The sequence below is a fragment of the Electrona antarctica genome, assembly GCF_951216825.1.
Source record: "Electrona antarctica genome assembly, chromosome: 9".
In the NCBI taxonomy this organism is placed as follows: domain Eukaryota; kingdom Metazoa; phylum Chordata; class Actinopteri; order Myctophiformes; family Myctophidae; genus Electrona; species Electrona antarctica.
In genome coordinates, this window is record NC_136790.1 from 26,283,241 (window position 1) to 26,302,431 (window position 19,191).

A 19,191-nucleotide genomic window follows, 5' to 3' on the forward strand; every position below is an offset into this window, starting at 1 on the left:
TGCTAAGCCTCCATGCTAAGCTAGGGGGGTGCATACTTAGTTTAGACTAGGCATTGGTTAGACATGGGTTAAGGTTAGGTTTAGGTGTGCTGCCCTGTGGGAGGTTAGGGTTAGGGTGAGGGATTTGAGATGTTGTAGTTGTAGGACTAAAGGGATTACATGTGTTTGGTCCGACAGGCATTAGTCCGACACCCTATACCCAAAATCCAAACCCTAAACCTAACCTCACAGGAAGCCACGGATTAGTTTTAACCTGCCACGGGTTAGTTTTAACCTGCCACGCATGTAGGGAGCCACAAGTTCGTTTTAACCTGCCACGGGTTAACCTGCCACACATGTCGGGAGCCACGGGTGAGTTGTAACCGGCGGGGACCGCATGTAATTCAGACAGGGCACTAGCGTCTGCTCCCGTGCTTGCGGTTATGGTTAGAGATGAGGTGGGTTGTCATTTGTCGGACCAATGACTAGTCTGAACAACGTACTGCACCCGTAACCGGCCACGGGTTAGTTGTAACTGGCAATGCATGTCGAGAGCGACGGTGTTGTCGGACTAATGCCTGTCGGACTGTTAGTATGTCTAACCAACGTATGCACCCTCAAGCGAGCAAGGGATTACAATGGAACAACAAACAAAGTAACAGAGAAGCTGGAGCTGTGAAAGATGACTTGTGTTATGCTGTACTTTGTGTGTTGGAGACAGGAAGATGTTCCTGGTCTCTGAGAGGAAGAGCAGAAATAGACACTCCTACACAGTCTGTCTCTGACAGCAAGCTGAGTTTACAGCTGAGCTGTGGGCTGTGCGAGGGATTATATCCAGTAATATTCCCCTTTTCTATCTATTACCAACATCTACTGTAACAGTGTAACACCGAAAAATCTGTTCATTTAGCTATTCAATATAAGGTAAAGAATGATATGCCCACATGAATTAAAATCATAATGTATTAAGACATTTTGTTTTTGTCACTCCACAGGTGTAACATTGTGGCATTTGTTTCAGGCTACCTAAATAAGCGTAGCTCAATTTCTCACGTGCAGCTCCGAAGAGGATGGAAAATGAAGGATTTGAACGGGATAACATCACAGACTGTTTGCACAGTGTTAGCCCAAACATAACTGAGCTCATCGATCCGTGAAAGAGTGGCAAATTGGCGCCTTGGGTTTCACTGACACCCGAGGCAACCACAAGTGGGAGCCGATCAGTCTTTGACCTCAAACAACGGGAAGCAGGTCAATTGTCCAAGCCATGTCTGCCTCTTAATACATCCATGTCTGCCTGCCTAGCATGAATTCAGGTCAAGCCTGCTAATAACCGCAGCAACACTGTAGGGTCAGACTGCCGTTGCCATGGTTACCAGCGTGGATGCTGCAGAAGGGACCCTTGGAGGCACAGAACCACAAGAGCGTGAGGAATAGGGGGTTGCTGTTGCCACACAGAAAGACAGAGATCTCCAGCCAATCAGAGCTGACATATAATAATGCATAATGTAGGCAAAAGGTCCCGTATCTTTTTATTTTTAAGATGTATTTCTTCACATGGGGTGGTTTAGGTGGGTTGAAACAACTGTTTCAATTGATTTGGCATGTGTGGTTTCAGATCTGTTTGCTCTGCGTGATGTGGCTGCCTGTTGCTGTTGCAACACTTACATTTCCCCTCTGGGATTAATAAAGTATCTACAGTATCTATCTATCTATCTATCTATCTATCTATCTATCTATCTATCTATCTATCTATCTATCTATCTATCTATCTAGTTTCAAGAAGAGGGGAGAGCAAGTGGGGATGTGAACAAGGATGTAAACAAGTTTAAATGGGAGGAGTGAAACACACATCAAACCTTAAAAGCAAATAGTTTAATTTGACCCCAGAGATCCCAGAATAAATAAATAAGACTACTCAGTCCACATGACTCTCATTCAATATTTAGCCTACAAGAGTTCATCAGAATTGGTCGGGATAGAGCGAATGCTAATTTACTATACAGACCAATACTCAAGTCTTGAAGTGTTGTAATACTGTTACTCATACTGTCTTTAATTTTATTTATTTACAGTATACTTGATTTCAAGTAGGATTTGTACGGCCATTGCTTCCATCAAAGGTGTGTGTGTGTGTGTGTGCGCGCGCTCGTGCGCTCGTGCGTGCGTGCGTGCGAGTGGTGAAGGGGTACTTCTGACAAGTGATGTTACTGTAAGTGTCAAGAGAGTAGGGAAATGCACTGCATCAGCAGCTTATAGTGTGTCCATCACAGGAATTATTAGTACCAAAGTGGTTTACAATTGATTGCACATCTCATCCATAGAGTAACTTAATCAGACAGCAGTTATTGATAGCCATACTGTAGCATATCGTTTCTGTTGGGCAGAAACCTTGTATCTCCATTTTTCAACATTTTTATTAATTTTATTTTTTTGTAAATTAATTGCCCTACTTCTTCGTTGTAATAGCTAATCTATAAACTCAATGTAGATTACGATGCGACGTGTTGTGAGTTTGTAGATTGACTATTTTTGCTATTTTTGAAAAACATTGAAAGTGAAATTTAAAGTGGTTAAGTGTATCTGTGGGTTTTATAAATATGGAACTAATGAAAAGTCTTGAAAAGAGCTTGTGACTAAATAATAACTGCATAATCACTTCCTGACTGTCTCTCTCCTTGTGTCCTGTCACGCTCTACTGTACTATTCAATAAAGGCAGAAAGGTCCCAAAAATACTTTTGTACGTACGTACGTAATACGTGTACGTCTGTAATCCACATAACTCAAAAACAGTTCACCCCACCGACTTCAAATTCGGCACACGCATTCCACACCACCACAGGGAGTGCAGTGCTCGGTTGTCCAGAAGCAGCACAAAAGCCTCTGCCCGGGATCTGGACTTGATCACCACTATATCTCCATATATGGAGCTGGCCTGTTCTGACATCACAACACTTTGGGCATGCCTGACAAAGAACTCCATATATAGGAATAAAGAGACACAGAGAGACAGATACAGAAATCTCCATATATGGGCATAAAAGGGACACAGACAGATGGGTGGAACGGGTATACTCTGACACGGGTACAACGGGTATTGCATAGTCGGGTGGGACATGGATCTCGATGCTCTACAGCAAGGCAGCGGTCTAGTTCCATTAATGCAGTTATGAAAATAGCTGATCTCCAAGCTTGATGCCACGCATTATGAGCTAAATGTTATATTAGGATAAAGAAGCAAACCAGAAGAATACAGACAAAATCATCCTGCCGAAATTCACTAGTCATCCACTAGGATGCCCTTATAATAAAGTTGCTGAATCATGCCTCAGATATAACGAAAAGGCAAGTAGCCTATGCAGTCTTTGTGATATGTGGGAGATTGCATATAGCAGAATTCTGAGCATCAATTTAACTCTTAGAATGAAAAGAAATGGAACCTTTTAAAAATGTGAAAATGAACACTCAAAATGTTGCTCTGTAGCTGCCTGCAGAGCACATGGTAGGATTCCACAGAAACTAAGTGATACGTCAATGTTGGGAACTTGGGATGATGCCAGATTTCTCAGGTTCAACTTGGCACCGACTGATCCTTGTCCTTATGTGTAATAGTTCACAAAACGGAGCGGCCAGCACAGCAGGTTGTTTGGAGGGAATTGCCAGATTATGCACCAAAGACAAGGTAGTAATTGGTTATGATTTGTAATTTTGCTAGTCTATTTATAACAGTTTTAACTATTTATAACAGTATTTATAACAGTTATTTGTGGAAAACATATATGACTTGAAGATGTTTTACATTATAAGCCAGTTGGGGCTTGATGCTAAAATGCATGAATGGGTCCTTCTGAGCAACCATAACTGTGTTCTCTTTTTATGTATTATTAATTGGATGTATTTCATCAGATGTATTTTAACAACATTCTCACTTATTTTGGGTTATCTAAACTGTGGACCATGCTGTGGACATCGCTCTTGTCTTCATGTCTTTATGTATGTCATTTTGTTCATGTTCTTTGTACTGTACTTCTTTGTACTTGTGTTCTGCATACATGGCTGCTGGGTCGCAACTTTCGCAAGACACATTTCAGTGTGAACTGACAATAAAGTACTATATCATAGAAATTTCAGTGACCAGTCTCTGCAGATTGAATGCATCTGTTGAAAGACCGGTCCCCAACCCTCCTGCATGCATGGTGCCTTGCGTGAGTCTACAGTAAGTCTACATAAGTATGTGAGTGATTATCTCCACTCCTCCATCGTGTTTCTTTAATCACATCTATTACAACCACAACGAGGATGGTCTCTCTTCATGAAGAAGTGAAATTCCTTTCTCTGTAAAACGCAGTGTGGATTCTTTTTTAATTAAGAAATATAATATATATAATATTTAGCTCAGGGTGGGTTGAAGTCTACAAATGCCTTTCCACAATATTCTGTACACGATCACATATGTGTTTTTATTTTTCCCAAACCTCCCTTCCATTGCTGCATAATGAGAATGTCAAAGGTATCAGCTGGATGCTCTAGTGTGTTCTCATGTGCAACATATTGCTTTTACTGAGCTCTGAAAGGATTTAGGTCAGCACATGAAACATTCATAAAAAATACATCATGTGTAAATGACTAGCAGCTTAAGTCAAGTAGATTCCCTAAGGAAGATTGGTCCATTGCTCAGTCACTGGGTAGAAACCTGTCTTCAAGTCTAGATACAAGTGGATAATCTCTCTCTCTCTCTCTCTCTCTCTCTCTCTCTCTCTATCTCTCTCTGTCTCTGTCTCTGTCTCTCTCTCTCTCTGCATATTTTTGTATTGCATGTACACATCCACCCCAGAAGCTATTCTGTTATTGTGAACGCAGTCACATTTCTGGTTTATTCCCTTATTGCATTCTCTAATGAAACAGAACAAAAAAATCAAAGAGCATGTGCAAAATATATCTATATTTAGCCTATTGCTTAATTACAAAATTCATGGGCACTGAAAGTGAAACAAAACAACACTATCAGAACTACTATCTGAGCTGGTTGGTCTGTCTTTTTTATTATTCATATTTTATTGTTTTCATCAAACACACAATCATCTGTTTCTGCATGCTGAGGACACTATTATAATGTCAACACAGATTTTTACACCCTTCTGTAGCTAACAAATATAATCTCATATTGTGTAGTAAATAGGGGGAGGGGCAATGTTGTTTGTGGTGTGTACTGTATGTCTGTGCATCTGTGTGTAAGTGGGGGAGGGGGAGAATCTATGTCTTTTGCCCTATTTCTGCTGTTGTTTAATAAAGTGCAGGCCAAGCATAGGCAAAACAAATTAACTGCATTTTTGTTCTCATTCTGAAACCACATCAAGCTCTTCTTTTGATGTTGATTATTATATCCTGCGATCTTAGAAAGTTTTATACTTATTTTACTGCTCACGATGTACGGGATGCATTGTGAGCTTGTAGATTGGCTATTTTCGCCATTTTTGTGGGACACAAACAAAATAGGGATTAACTCATACTAAGTTGATAATAAAAAAATATCCACCCAAAAGAAACGCTTCTCGATTATAATCGCAACCCTACATTGTAGACCATTGGTTATTTGATTCCCAGAATGTAATTTACCTGCCAACAATTTCAGATGAACTATCTAAGATGACAATGTCCAAAATGCAAAACATACAAAAGAACAGAGATATTAGATGTCCATGCTGGTAAAGTGATAGTAGTAGAACAAATTAATCATACATTATAGTATTAGCAGTATATTGATATAGAAACCACAGACAAAAGTGTCATGTTGGCACTATTTTATGCCTTAACTTCACAGTTGAGCTGGCCCTGCTGCACACAGACAGTCAGACAGTCTCCAGCATTCTTGGGCTCTGCAGTCAGCACTTGAGTATGGGCCAAACTAATACCTTGCCAGTGCGGTCTCCATTTGGGTCCATTTTTACACTCAGTGTTAAATTAACACTGATGATTTTACTATGTGTCCTCCTTCTCAACCAACCAACTTGTCATAATTTTGTGAGTCACACATAGTGTCCTTTCATTTGATTGGAGGAGGGTGATGTCATGTTTTGTCCTCCGTGTGTGGCGTTGCTGTCCCTGGAGTCAGTGGAACCCAGGGACATCTCTGCATGGTGCATAATGGAACAATGAATAGAGTATGCACAGGATGAGGTGCCTTTGCAATTTGTCTTCTGTAGCTCGGTGTCTTGGCCAGAAGATATTAAAAAAATAATCAATACTGCGCAAAGACCCAAGGGGGAAATAGGCACTCATGAGACCATGTCACATAGGCAAAGTACATTTTTAATTTAAAATACTTTAGTTTATATGATTCAGTTATTATGCAATGCACAACCAAATAATTGTCATGCTACTCATGACAAACCCTTCGAAACCTCTGTTTTCAGATGTTCTAATTTTGAGGCGCATGCTAAGTCACAGCGATTGAGATGTTTTCTAACATGTGTCTGAAGACTGTCCTCAACGTGTGAAATTGTAACAAATACTGTGCTCTGAGGATTCTGGCACTTAAATATAGTATCTTCATTTATAACTTGAGGATTTGACTTGAAATGAACAACATGCTCACTCATTTAGTCCTTACAACTGTTAAAGTATAATAACGTTACTCATAGCATCATTGCCATCAAGTATTTTTTTTGGCCAAATGGATATTTCTGCCTAAATAGGCCTATAACACTGCTGCTTTATTGTCCTCAGCCTATCACATTATTTTGAATGTACCAAGCCTTCTGATGAGGATATAAGGCAGGATGAATCAGCAGTGCTAGGAGTTAGGCATATGTATGTTTTTTGCCACTAATTGACTAGATGACTTTCATTTTTCATTTATTTCCTGGAAAACTTAAAAATAGCCTATGACTTAAGCAATTACGCTATGAGGCTAACGATAAGCAAGCAAGAGTGCTCAGTGATGCAGTAAGTCTTATCTAAATGGTCTATATATGCAGTATGACCTTGGCTCCATGTCTGGACAGTGGACACACTCTGTGCTCATTCTCTCTGCAATTGGGCAGGTGGCTGAGCTGCCCAATTCACCCTGATGATGAGTCACAGACGCAGTAGTCGCAGCATGCAGCTGTACACTTTTCATAGCTTAACTTATGCAATACCTTGGTATCCGACCAAGTATTGTGTTCATGTGGCCTCTTGAGAACTTCTGATCTCACTTAGAGCACTGTCTCCTCTGACACTATGACAACCACAAACGTACCTCCCCCTCATCGGGAGCAGTTATGGGTTCAATGTCTTGTTCAAGGACACTTTGACTCACACAAAGCTCGGAATTGCCAGTTCCCAAACAGTCACTCCACTTCCAGAGCCACAGCTGTCTCATGAGCCAAACCAGAGTGCAGTGATACTGTGATGTGTTGCTGGTGATGATATACTGTACATATGCAGGGCACTTGACTATTTGTACAGAAAGATTAAACTGTAGCAGTAGGGCTGTAGGACTTAGACAACACTTGTGCCACATCACAAATCGCTATAACAATATTCAAAATCCCAGATTTTGAAAATATTACAATATATCACAAATCACAATATCGATATAATATCAAATAATGCCAAGCCCTATTTAGCAGACATGTTATTATCCGCAAATATCTTGAATATCAAGATGCCATGTTGCCTAACATTTCATTCGAGCTCAAGAAAAATGTGGACATAACTGATATAGTTATCTGCTTTCATTCTCCTTGCACTATGCATCAGGATTTCTGTTCTGTAGAGCGTCACAGTCCCGCCCCCTTTCAGAATGACGAGGGCACCGGAAGAGAATTTCCCATTTATTTTTCCATAGACGTTTAATTTAAGCCTCGGACAAAGCCAACTCAACTCCTGACAAATCATGACAATAAACACAATTCTTTGGGCCGAACAAATAATTAGAAAGAAGAAAAAAGTGTACATAAATTAGCGTTGTTGTACTCTGCCCTTTATGAGTGGTGCTAGCCACTCCTATAGACAGAAATGTGTGTCCCTGCCTGGTTGGGTCTGTCCGTCCGAGTACGGAAATAGCGTTTATTGACCACCAAGTGTCACAGCCGAACACACACACACACACACACACACACACACACAGAACACACACACACACACACACACACACACACACACACACACACACACACACACACACACACACACACACACACACACACACACACAGGCCAGAGGAGGGCTTGTACAGTACAGTACAGTACAGTACAGTACAGTACAGTACAGTACAGTACAGTACAGTACAGTACAGTACAGTACAGTACAGTACAGTACAGTACAGTACAGTACAGGTCTGACTTTTTTCTTCTCTCTAATTATTTGGTCAGCCTAAAAAAATGTGTTTATTGTCATGATTTGTTTTTTTGTATTCAGAGCAATGAGTAAAACGCTCCCAAAAAAAATGTATTCTCTGTGACACATCTAGGGGCCACAATCTGCATTCAAAGATCAGAAATATATTTTATTCCATTCTCTGATTTTTAAGTGAGGTTGCCATGAAAATGCTCATTGGGATTCAGCACATTTGTCTTTGAACTGAATACCAGGCACCAAGGTCCCTCAATAACATGTTGAAGTATGCTGCCAGGCAGATGCCAGGAGCCAGGCTTGCTATTCGTTGTGTTCCGCCACCCCTCGAAACACCTAAATCATAGCTCTGAATACTATAGGGAAACCAGGGAAGGCCCACAACTATCCATGCATAGTTACATACATGTTATACATATATATCAGCTCCTAATCTCAGCATTAGGCCTCCTCCAACCTGCTCTGATGGGAAAGGAACGCAGGCCTGAAACTGGCTGGTGGATCGATGTGTGGATCATTCAGGGGTGGGAGAGTCTTTAATGTGACAGCAGCCTGTCAGATTAGAACAGTAGGGCTAAACAAATGCTCCTCCTGCAGGTTAGAGCACTTGTTCCCAAACACTGGGTCATGGACACATTTTCATGGGTTTGTTTCCTACATTTTGTTTTGAATTAATATTATTGTCTCCACCAGGCCGAAGGCATTGGGAGAGAGTATGTTTTGCACTCCGTCCGTGTGTGTGTGTGTGTGTGTGTGTGTGTCCTTCCGTCCGTCCTTCCGTCCGTCCGTTATCAGCTAATCTCCGGCACCGTTGGCCCGATCCATGCCAAACTTTGCACACACACTCCCTGGATGCCAACGACGAACCTCTGCCCCAAATATTCCTCAACGGCCTGTTATAGCGCCACCATGAGGCCGATTTAGGCAAAACACATTTCTGTAGATAACTCATACACATTTTATCCATACGTCACACAATTCGGTATACACTATCTCCATAGTCATGTGATCAACACAGATCTGCACAATTTCCCATCTTCCATCCTGATTGGCTAAGATTGGCTTCCAAAACTCACATTATTGGTCCGTTTCGAACAAAATGCCACAAATCACAAACACAGTGTCCAATTTCCATGAAATTATACACGCACATTTCCACTAGGCCGAGGACGACATTTTTTTCCCCAAATCAGCCTCATGGTGGCGCTATAACAGGCCAATTCCTGTTTTTACCTATAACTGCATCGACAACTTATGTATGTGCACTCCCTAGAGGCCATGGAAAAACGTTTTCCCTGCATCCCTCCACATCTGCCGGTTATAGCGCCACCATGAGGCCGATTTCTGCAAAACACATTGTTTATGTTAGTCGCACAGATTTCATCCAAATCTCACGCAAATCGGTACACATGATCTCTGTAGTCATGTGATCAAGACGAGCCTGTTGGATTTCTCAGATTCTACACTGATTAGCTAAGATTGCCTTCCAAAGTTCTCAGGAGTAGCCCGTTTTGTACAAAATGCTGCACATGTCCTGCTCATCCAGAATTCTATCCTCAGAGATGCTATGAGTGATCTGGCTCTGCATTTCCTCAACAAAATGAAGAAAATTGTTGCAAGAAACAAACAACAAACATCACACACACTCCTATCCTCCTTTCTAGTTTAAAAATAAATCCAACAAAAAACGTTACACATTTTTTTTCTTTTCTTTTGTATTATCCTGAAATTCCATAAATTAGAAAATACATGTTTAAGAAGATTATAACTTGAGGATTTGACTTGAAATGCTGATTTGCTATTCTCACTAGTTTGGGCAAACATCTAATTTCTCTTTTGGGTCACGGGCTAAAACGTTTGGGAAGCAGTGGGTTAGAGGCTAGTCAGGCTACACAGCAAAAAATAAATAGTGACCTGTAAGGGTCCATCCAGGGGCGGATTAACCCTTCATGGTGCCCGGTGCTATAGGCTACCCCCCGTTTTGGTTCCCCCCGGGGACCGTTTTGTCAGCGGAAATGTAATGCTTCACTGGCGTGTTTCACCGTTTAGCGCTCCTTCAGCAGCCTTTGCTTCTAAATGTCGGTGCTCTTGCGGCGATAGTTGAGACTTCTCTCGCTCACACGCACGCACGCACACACGCACACACACACACACACACACACACACACACACACACACACACACACACACACACACACCCACACACACACACACACACACACACACACACACACACACACACACACCTACAGCCAGCCCATTAGCTAGTATGAGTGAGTGTCATGAGTTTGATGTGGAATGTTGTTGGTCCTCATATGTGCTTATGGGCATGAAAAGCAGCCTAAAAATGTTATGGCTCTGTACTTGAGTAATCATTTCTAAATGAACACTGAAACCACAACTTGAATGAGCAATATCTTCCAAAGATTAGTATATTTTCTTTACTTTTCCTTTGCTTAGTTAGTACACCATAACCCCAGTAGTTTGAGGTAATTTTATATTAAAACTATTCCATTGTATGGCTGAGGAATTGTGACAGTGCCCAGAGTGTCACATTAATCAGTTCTTTAAGATGTCACTTATTGTATTAGGCTAATAGTGATGGTTCTTCTCACTGATCACAGCTACCACAGGGATGTCAAGGATATGAAAGGGTTAGAATTGAGCAGAGAGGTTGGAGAGATGGGGGAGGGCAGACTGGGTTTTCTGTGCTGCATTGCCCAAGCCTTATCTGCCTGATGCTGCACAGCAAAAGGACAGCTTTGCTTGAAATCTGTTTTGCCGCGGTAGCGTATGTGTGAATTCGGAGCAAAAACCTTAAATTGAAATCAATGGCATATGGCAGCATTAATGCATATCAGACTAATTAATGCCTTATACACACTCTATTACATATAGGCATAAAAACCTTACAACATAACAATATAACAAGCACTGGATTCAATACTGAGGGCATGAAAATGACAATAGAACTTTGTCATCTTTCAACAATATTGTTTGATTTGTTGATTGATTGATTGATTAATTGATTGATTGATTGATTGATTGAAAACAGATTGTAAATGGGTGCAGTCCAAGGAAGGTACAGGTCTAAACTTTAGATTGACTTGATTGGCTAACTTTAGAAATAATGTATCTAAAGTCAGTCAATCAAATCCCTTGATTACCCTGATGTTATAGCCTTAATACAAACATTGGAAGGCCTAGAGAAGGATGTTTTCCTGCAGCAACGATGCAATATATGATGAAAGTGAAAATACACTCTTACTGTGTCTGGGTCTATATACACACATACAAATGCAGATAACTTGAAAATGTGATTTAATATAGGCTAATTGATCTGTGCATCAAATTATTGCTTTTACACATGTACTTATCACTACTAACCCAGTACAGCTACGCAATCTTCCAAGAAGCACATCATTGCTGTTGGGAAACCTCATATGTCCAAAATTGTTGGATTCAAATTCAAAAATAGCAAAAGAAAAAAAAAGAAGATGTACAAACTTGTGTCATGAGTCAGATGAGAGGATTCTATATGCCATTGAAGAACAGATCACATCACACACAGAGACACACACAACACAATTGGGTCTATTTGTCATTTCAGCATGAATGTGCTTTGCTGTGCATCACCGGGTGTACTGAGCAAACCAACCTGGGAAGTAGCCATGGATAAACGCCATCTCTGCTCACAGTGGGAGTGCCAAGTGCTAGCTTTTGCCATTTGGGTCACCATGGAAACAGCTAAATACACAACCATGCAGTCATCAGCTTCTACTCGACATAGGCCATTCTTGTGTGATGCAGATTTGAACATACTTGTCCATCCGTGGTTAATGGTAACAACCACTTATGTATATGGACACTGGGATGAATCACAACACTATTATACACCATAACAGTGTTATACAATACAGGGTGTACTTCATATAGCAGCGATGCACAAGGGTCTTTGGTATATCTCTGTGATCATTAGGCCTATACTGTACATGGACTACCAGTAAACACATGATCATGTCGTAGGCAATTAGCAATTTAAATAGGCAAATTCGGTTTAGTCTATATAGAAAATATCCATATCCCATAACCCCCAAAATATGGTTTATATGGAATCTGCTTTCATGCTCACAATCACTAATTTGTTTAGGTAGCTACTTGAAACAAGGAAATTATTTATTTAAAAAATAAGCCTATATATTACATTTAAAAAAAAATTAAACAATAATTATGAATACAAATTCAGTCAGACCGTGATCATATTTACAGGAATATCTGTATAAATAGCGCACGATTAAAACATATAGCCTATACACTAAGGTTGTTGCATCTACTCTAGCCTATAAGTAGCCATGGTTCACATGACGCTCGTACTTCATGTTTCAGGGCTATAGCCATATAAGTAGGCTACGCATTATTAGGGATGTCATAACATAAGCGGTTTTGTGAGACGGCCTAATAAACGAGTCGTTAAAGAAACAGCTGACCACGCCACACCGCATCAACGGGGAAAAAACACACTTAATGGGATTGAATTAGGGATGATGAGTGACACGGATGACACACGCACATGAAACATCCATGTTTTACCTGCTCTGTGCGCATCCCCTAACCGAGACTCGGTGATGTTGCTTGGGTCACTTTGAGATCTCCCTCGTTGCAGCACGCAGTCCTCTTCCAGCCCGTTTGAAGAAGCCATGGCGAGAGATGATCAGGACGGAAAATGACAAACGGAACGTGGGCAGCCTATCAGCGTCAGCCAAGGTCAGCAGCAGCAGCAGCACGACCAGCATCAAGTGGGTTTGCAGATTGAACGTGCCTCAACGTGGTCGACAGACTGAGACTGCTGCAGCTTCTTCAGCCCTGCTGCTGCTGTTGCTTTTCGTTGCTGCTGTTGATGATGATGATGATGATGGGGTCCCGATCAGGAGCGAGGCTGCTGCTGGGGGAAATCCATTACGCGCGCTGCAGCATCACATTGGTGTTGTCGTGCCTGCCTGCTGTGCCTGGCTGTGACAGTCAGTGCGCGCACTTGACGTTTACAAATTGGGGCGCTACGCCGCGTGCGCGAGGTTCCCCCTACACTAGTACAGCCCCCCTCCGTCCATTGATTTGCCTTGGCTTAACTCACTGATTTAGTACATGGATGTTAATGTATTAATCATCCACCATGATATTTTGATCATAGCCTACCTACTACATGTAACCACACACAGAACACACAAGCGAAGGAGAGCAATCATAGCCCTGCACGTCGCAGGACGCGAAAATAGTAGCTTATATTGTATGATTAGCCCATGGCCATTTGCCTATGTCATACGAAATAAATATAGCCTATTAAAAATTGAGTTTTCGTACACGGCTACACTTAGGCTGCGTGGTCGCTCAGGCTGGAAGGTCGTATAGGCCCTAGGTGTAGGGCCTCGAATATGCCTACATTTTCCTAGTCAAATTAACTTATATCACATTGTCAAATTGCTTAGTTTAGCCTATTGACAGCAGTGACAATGTCTAATGCATATAGGCCTACTCAGAGGATGGCGGTAAAGGGCCAGTTTATAAGTAGGCTGATTGGCTGAACATCAAAGACAAGTGTAGGCCTACTACAGAATTAGTTCAAATGAATGAGTTAACTTCAAAGTTAAGTTAGGTAAAATTAGTTTGCCTACTCATGGCTCAAAGGATCCGACTTAAGTGAAAGGATCCTTACATTTTAAGTTTGAGTAATGAACTAAGTAAACAATGAATGTTGTTGTAGCACGTTGTTTGCTTCCAGTCCAGTAAATCTGTGGATTTAATGTAACCTCGCCTCACCAGGCTTTAGATTTAATGAGGCAAGTATGGTTGTTCAGTCTGTTTCACTTTGCAACCACTAGGTGGTGGTAATGCAACATCGAGTAGGAGTACAATACCGTTCTGTTTCCTTCCAAGCGTATCACCCAAACAAACATGGCCGAGAACAGCACGGAAGAGAATGGATCAGAAACTTTAAGTCATTTCAGTGTGAAATCATCTGATGAAGATGTGGTCCGGGAAAACAGCGGGTCTGAATTATCTAAGGACCTTAGAAGCGTCTTGGTCACTAGTGTTTTGAACCTAGAAAAGCTCGACACTGATCTATACAGGTAACGTCAGTCAGTACAATATAGCTAACTAGTAACTAACTACTACTACACCTCTGTGGATAATCTAAAGTTCACTAGAATTGTGTTGTTGACATTTGTGAATCAGAAAAGCATTTACACATTTTGAACACATTTTGATTTTACATTTTTAGTTTCAGTAGTTTACATGCAACTGTGAATAATCAAGATAACTTTTGTGACACTGTTCCTATTGCTTTATTGCTTAGTATTTTTGTTTGCTTTCCCAGAGGAATACACCATTGGGTGCCCCTCACTCAGCGTTTATTTGGAGGCCAAATAGTTGGTCAGGCCCTTGTAGCAGCTGCAAAATCTGTTTCTGATGATGTGTATGCCCATTCTCTTCACTGCTACTTTGTAAGAGCAGGTGAGTGTAATAGAGGTTGGTTAAATTGATGCATTGATTGAGTGGAATCTGGCACTTGAATGCACTTTTAAATAAATATGGTCGTGGTGACGGGAACCATGACGGGAACAGTTCCAATTAGGTAACAGGTCATCTCACCCCTTTTCCATCTCGCCCCACTACTCTACCTAGCTGTAAATCCCTAACAAACATAATTCATGTTTGTGATTATTTAAAAGGTATTATCATATTAATTTATCATTGTCATTAATAAAAATCGCGAGTTGGTAAAGGCAGTCTCGTATTCGCCAATTTTATATATATATATATATATATATATATATATATATATATATATATATATACACACACAATTCAATTCAATTCAAAGGGCTTTATTGGCATGAGAAAACATACGTTTACATTGCCAAAGCAGAAAGCACAATACAACAATACAGCAATACAATCAAAACAAAAAATATGTACATTTGAACGTCAGAATCTTCAATAGATCAATTTCTATATTGTACCAAGATCACTGGATGCAGGTCTAGTGCAGGAATATACACAATGATTAGTCTTTAGGGTGGTTGTGTTCCACACACACACATTCCACACACACACATTCACAGACTGGCGGCGTATACCACCCTTTCGGAATGGCGGTGTTTCGGAATGGCGGGGTTTATGCCCCCCTTTCGGAATGGCGGTGTTTCGGAATGGCGGGGTTTATGCCCCCCTTTCGGAATGGCGGTGTTTCGGAATGGGGGGCTGTCCCCGTTTTGGTTTGTCCCTGAGAAAGACACTTATCCCCTAACTGCGTTGCCTCAGTCGTGCCGAGTACTCCTTGTTACATATAGGAAGGGACCTCATTTCACTGTATGCAAATATTCTAAATTTATGGTACATATTCATGTGTCAATTGTGATTTTAATCAACCCAGTGACGAATTCAAATCGGTTTTCTTCCATGTTGTAGAGAGACATTGGCACAGCCTCTATAGACTGTGAGCATCCTATGTGTACTACCTGTAGGTTGAACTGATTTTATGGTTTATCCTTTATTTTGTCATTGTTTTTGTGATATGGACCTTGAGTGTGCAATAACGATTGTATTTAATTTAATACAGTGACAAATACCACAAAGGAGTGTAATAATAGACTTGAATACTATAGAATAATATAGATCTATATTAATATTATTATAACAAACTTTCACCTATACTGTAAATGAGCAGAGCATACTGAGCTGTCCTTTCATTAGAATGATCAATTTCAAAGCTGAAATACACAGACAAAACGCACTGCTCTCGTGTAAATACTGTACTACTTGCTCTACAGTAAAAAATATTGTTTTCTTTTTTGCAGGGGACCCCAAGGTTCCAGTGTTGTACCAGGTGGATCGCACAAGAGATGGTCGCAGTTTCTCTGTGCGCTCAGTGAAAGCCATCCAGCATGGACAGCCTATATTGATCTGCCAGGCATCCTTTCACAAGCTGCAGCCTAGTCATTTGGAGCATCAATTTACTATGCCTGTGGTCCCTCAGCCTGAAGAGCTAAGGACTGTAGAGGAACTTATTCACATGTATCTCAGGTGCAGTATATTGGCACTCATCATACAGTAATATGCAAATTATAGAGACCCCCTGCCTTCCAGGGTGGACAGACAAACATGGTGCCAAGTGGACAATATCCAAATGAAAATCAAACAAAATCAAAGTAAAAGTATATTGTCCAGTTTGTTTAAAATGGTTCACTTGTACCACATTCAAAACTAAACCTGATTCACACTATTTCAGAACTCTTAATTGATTATTCGTTTCTAAGATCTTATCACCACTCAGAAAATGGAGCAACCGTTTTCTGAGACCGCCCCATACACTACAGTCAAGCATATTGAACTGTCATCAAAGGAGCAGTTCCTTAACAACTACTTTCTGTCAATGTAAAATGTAATAAAGTCTTAAATAGTGCTGTGATGCAGTGAATGATGAGGTTTTTCTTTCTAAATCTTGCAGTAATCCAGACGTAGCAGAGAATGCAAAACTAGGACTCAACAAACTGCTTGCTAATGAAGTACCCATTGAGATAAAGCCTGTCAACCCATCAGACTTCTACAGACGTGTTGTTTTTGAACCAAAGAAACTGTTCTGGGTGCGAGCGCGGGGACATATAGGTAAGTATTATATACAAAGATACTATTATGTGGTTATAAGATGTTATCATTGTAAGAAATTACTATGACAAGAAGATGTGATTTACTATTTACTATTTGAGCATTCATTATCTATTTTATTTACATTTGCAGGGGAAGGGAACATGAAGCTTCATTGCTGTGTTGCTGCTTATGTGTCAGACTACGCATTTCTGGGCACAGCACTGTTGCCCTATCCAAAATACAAGGCCAATTTTGCAGCCTCGTTGGACCATGCCATGTGGTTCCACAGCACTTTCCGTGCAGATGAGTGGATGTTGTATGAGTGTGAAAGTCCTTGGGCAGGTCAGTATTGTTCCATTCAAGTGTGTTTATCGTAGGATTGTAAGGATGGCTATGTCGGTCAGTCTGTCTCTCAGTCACGTTGTCCAACACTTTAATTCCAAACAAGGTATATCAAAAACATCTGGATAGAATTTGTCTTGTCTCTCGAGACAGACTGTTGACTCACGGAAAAGAGGGTGCTGTTTTCCCTTTGTTTTGCAGATGGCTCCCTAGACTAGAGGATGAACCCCATTACCTCTCCTTTAGTGTCACCCTCAGGCCAAAATAGTAACTTTGCACTCATGATCTATTATGCAGATTGCAGAATGAACGTGGCTGATTTTGGTACACCCCTTGCTTTTCCTCAAATCCAAAATATCTGGTTGTGTCTAAGGAGGAGCCGTACAGTGAGGCTTCTAGACTCTGAGGGCTCCATCTTGCGCCACCCCTTACCCCTTATCCCTAAACTTATTTTCCATTTTTTACTATTTTAAAACATTTAAAAAATAGTTCAACTCGCCAATCTACATCAACACATTAGCTTGTAGATCGGCTATTTGTACTATTTTAAAATGTTTTAAAATAGTACAAAATGGCAAATACGTTTAGGGGTAAGGGGTAGCGCAAGTTCTAGGGCTTAGTCTTGTTTTGATGTATTTATTCATGTCAAATAATATTATGTATCTTTTGAAGTGTTTATTTGGCATCTTGCAGGTGGCAGCAGAGGACTAGTACAGGGACGTCTTTGGAGGCGAGATGGGGTGCTGGCTGCTTCTTGTGCCCAGGAGGGAGTTTTGAGAGTGAAAGAAGTCACACAGCACAGTAAACTATAGAAATATTTTGAGGAAATTAAAATGTCTGTCTCACGCAGTCGTTTTCAACTGCAGTTGATTCATACGCAGCTGACTCTTGCACTCGTACACTTTTCAATCCTAGTGTGGAGAAAGGTCTGTCTAGGAGTTTTTTTGTTTTCATTTAATACAATAATCAATTAATAATGTATCTATTTTGGGCATGGCAAAATTCAAAAAAAGAATGACGCTGTTGTGTGACTGTGGCTCAGGAGGTAGAGCAGGTCGTCCAATGATCCATGGGTCGGCGGTTCGAATCCCGGCTCCTCCTGTCTACATGTCGAAGTGTCCTTGGGCAAGACACTGAACCCCAAATTGCTCCCGATGTGCTGGTTGGTACCTTGCATGGCTTCCGCCGCAATCGGTGTATGAATGGGTGAATGTAATGCACAATCTATGTAAAGCGCCTTGGATAAAGGCGCTATATAAATGCACAATTTACCATTTTATAAAATAACGCTTAAAGTGGTTAATCGATTCACTGATATATACAACATTTTTTTTAATTATATTAAAACAAACGAACACGCTAATATGTTTTGGAGGCCCAAATGATTCACAATAATAACGGTAGCACAGAGGTGTAAATGAATTATCAGGGATTTAATTTCAAGGACGTTCCAGTGTGTGTTCTGATCATCTGAGAAAGCAATGCTATAGTCTACCTGTCAATAGTTGTATGTAGTAGTTATGCATTTTATTGTATGATGCTTTTTACAAATTATGTTTGTATAATTTATTTCCTAATCCTACCAATAAATAAATTGGAGAAAATAATAGTCCTATACTGGTCCATCAATTTAGTACATCAACTAACTACATTATTACAAAGTCCCCAGTTCAATTACAACTGAACAGATGTGTTGCTTCTTGTCTCTCCATGCTGCCCTTGGTGTTCATCATCCATCAGTAAAAGTGTGTGTAAAAAACAAAACCAACACACAAAGACAAAACAAAAACAGGGATGGTCGCCTGAATCTGAGTCTAAAAAGCAACATATTTAAGTTGTATAGATTAAAATGTTTCAAAAGAAGACTTAATTTGATAGCATGTTTA

The 19,191-nt window shown here is 40.6% G+C and overlaps 2 protein-coding genes across 2 annotated transcripts in view; one reads left to right on the forward strand and one right to left on the reverse strand.

Moving 5' to 3' along the window:
• phactr3b (phosphatase and actin regulator 3b) overlaps positions 1-19,191 on the reverse strand; it is a 49,233-nt gene that overhangs the window by 27,487 nt on the left and 2,555 nt on the right. The gene's annotated exons all lie outside the window — the stretch shown is intronic.
• On the forward strand, positions 14,262-18,133 carry acot8 (acyl-CoA thioesterase 8). The gene is made up of 6 exons (XM_079511385.1): positions 14,262-14,442; positions 14,691-14,827; positions 16,174-16,399; positions 16,824-16,981; positions 17,114-17,305; positions 17,999-18,133. The coding sequence occupies exons 1-6, from the start codon at positions 14,267-14,269 to the stop codon at positions 18,115-18,117; spliced, it is 1,008 nt and encodes a 335-aa protein (XP_079367511.1). The 5' UTR covers positions 14,262-14,266; the 3' UTR covers positions 18,118-18,133.

Bases quoted from the DNA above. Each gene is read 5' to 3' on its own strand.
- acot8 (XM_079511385.1), top strand. From the start codon at position 14,267: ATGGCCGAGAACAGCACGGAAGAGAATGGATCAGAAACTTTAAGTCAT. The intron at 16,400-16,823 runs GTGCAGTATATT...TAAATCTTGCAG, and splicing joins CTTATTCACATGTATCTCAG to TAATCCAGACGTAGCAGAGA. The intron at 16,982-17,113 runs GTAAGTATTATA...TTACATTTGCAG, and splicing joins GCGAGCGCGGGGACATATAG to GGGAAGGGAACATGAAGCTT.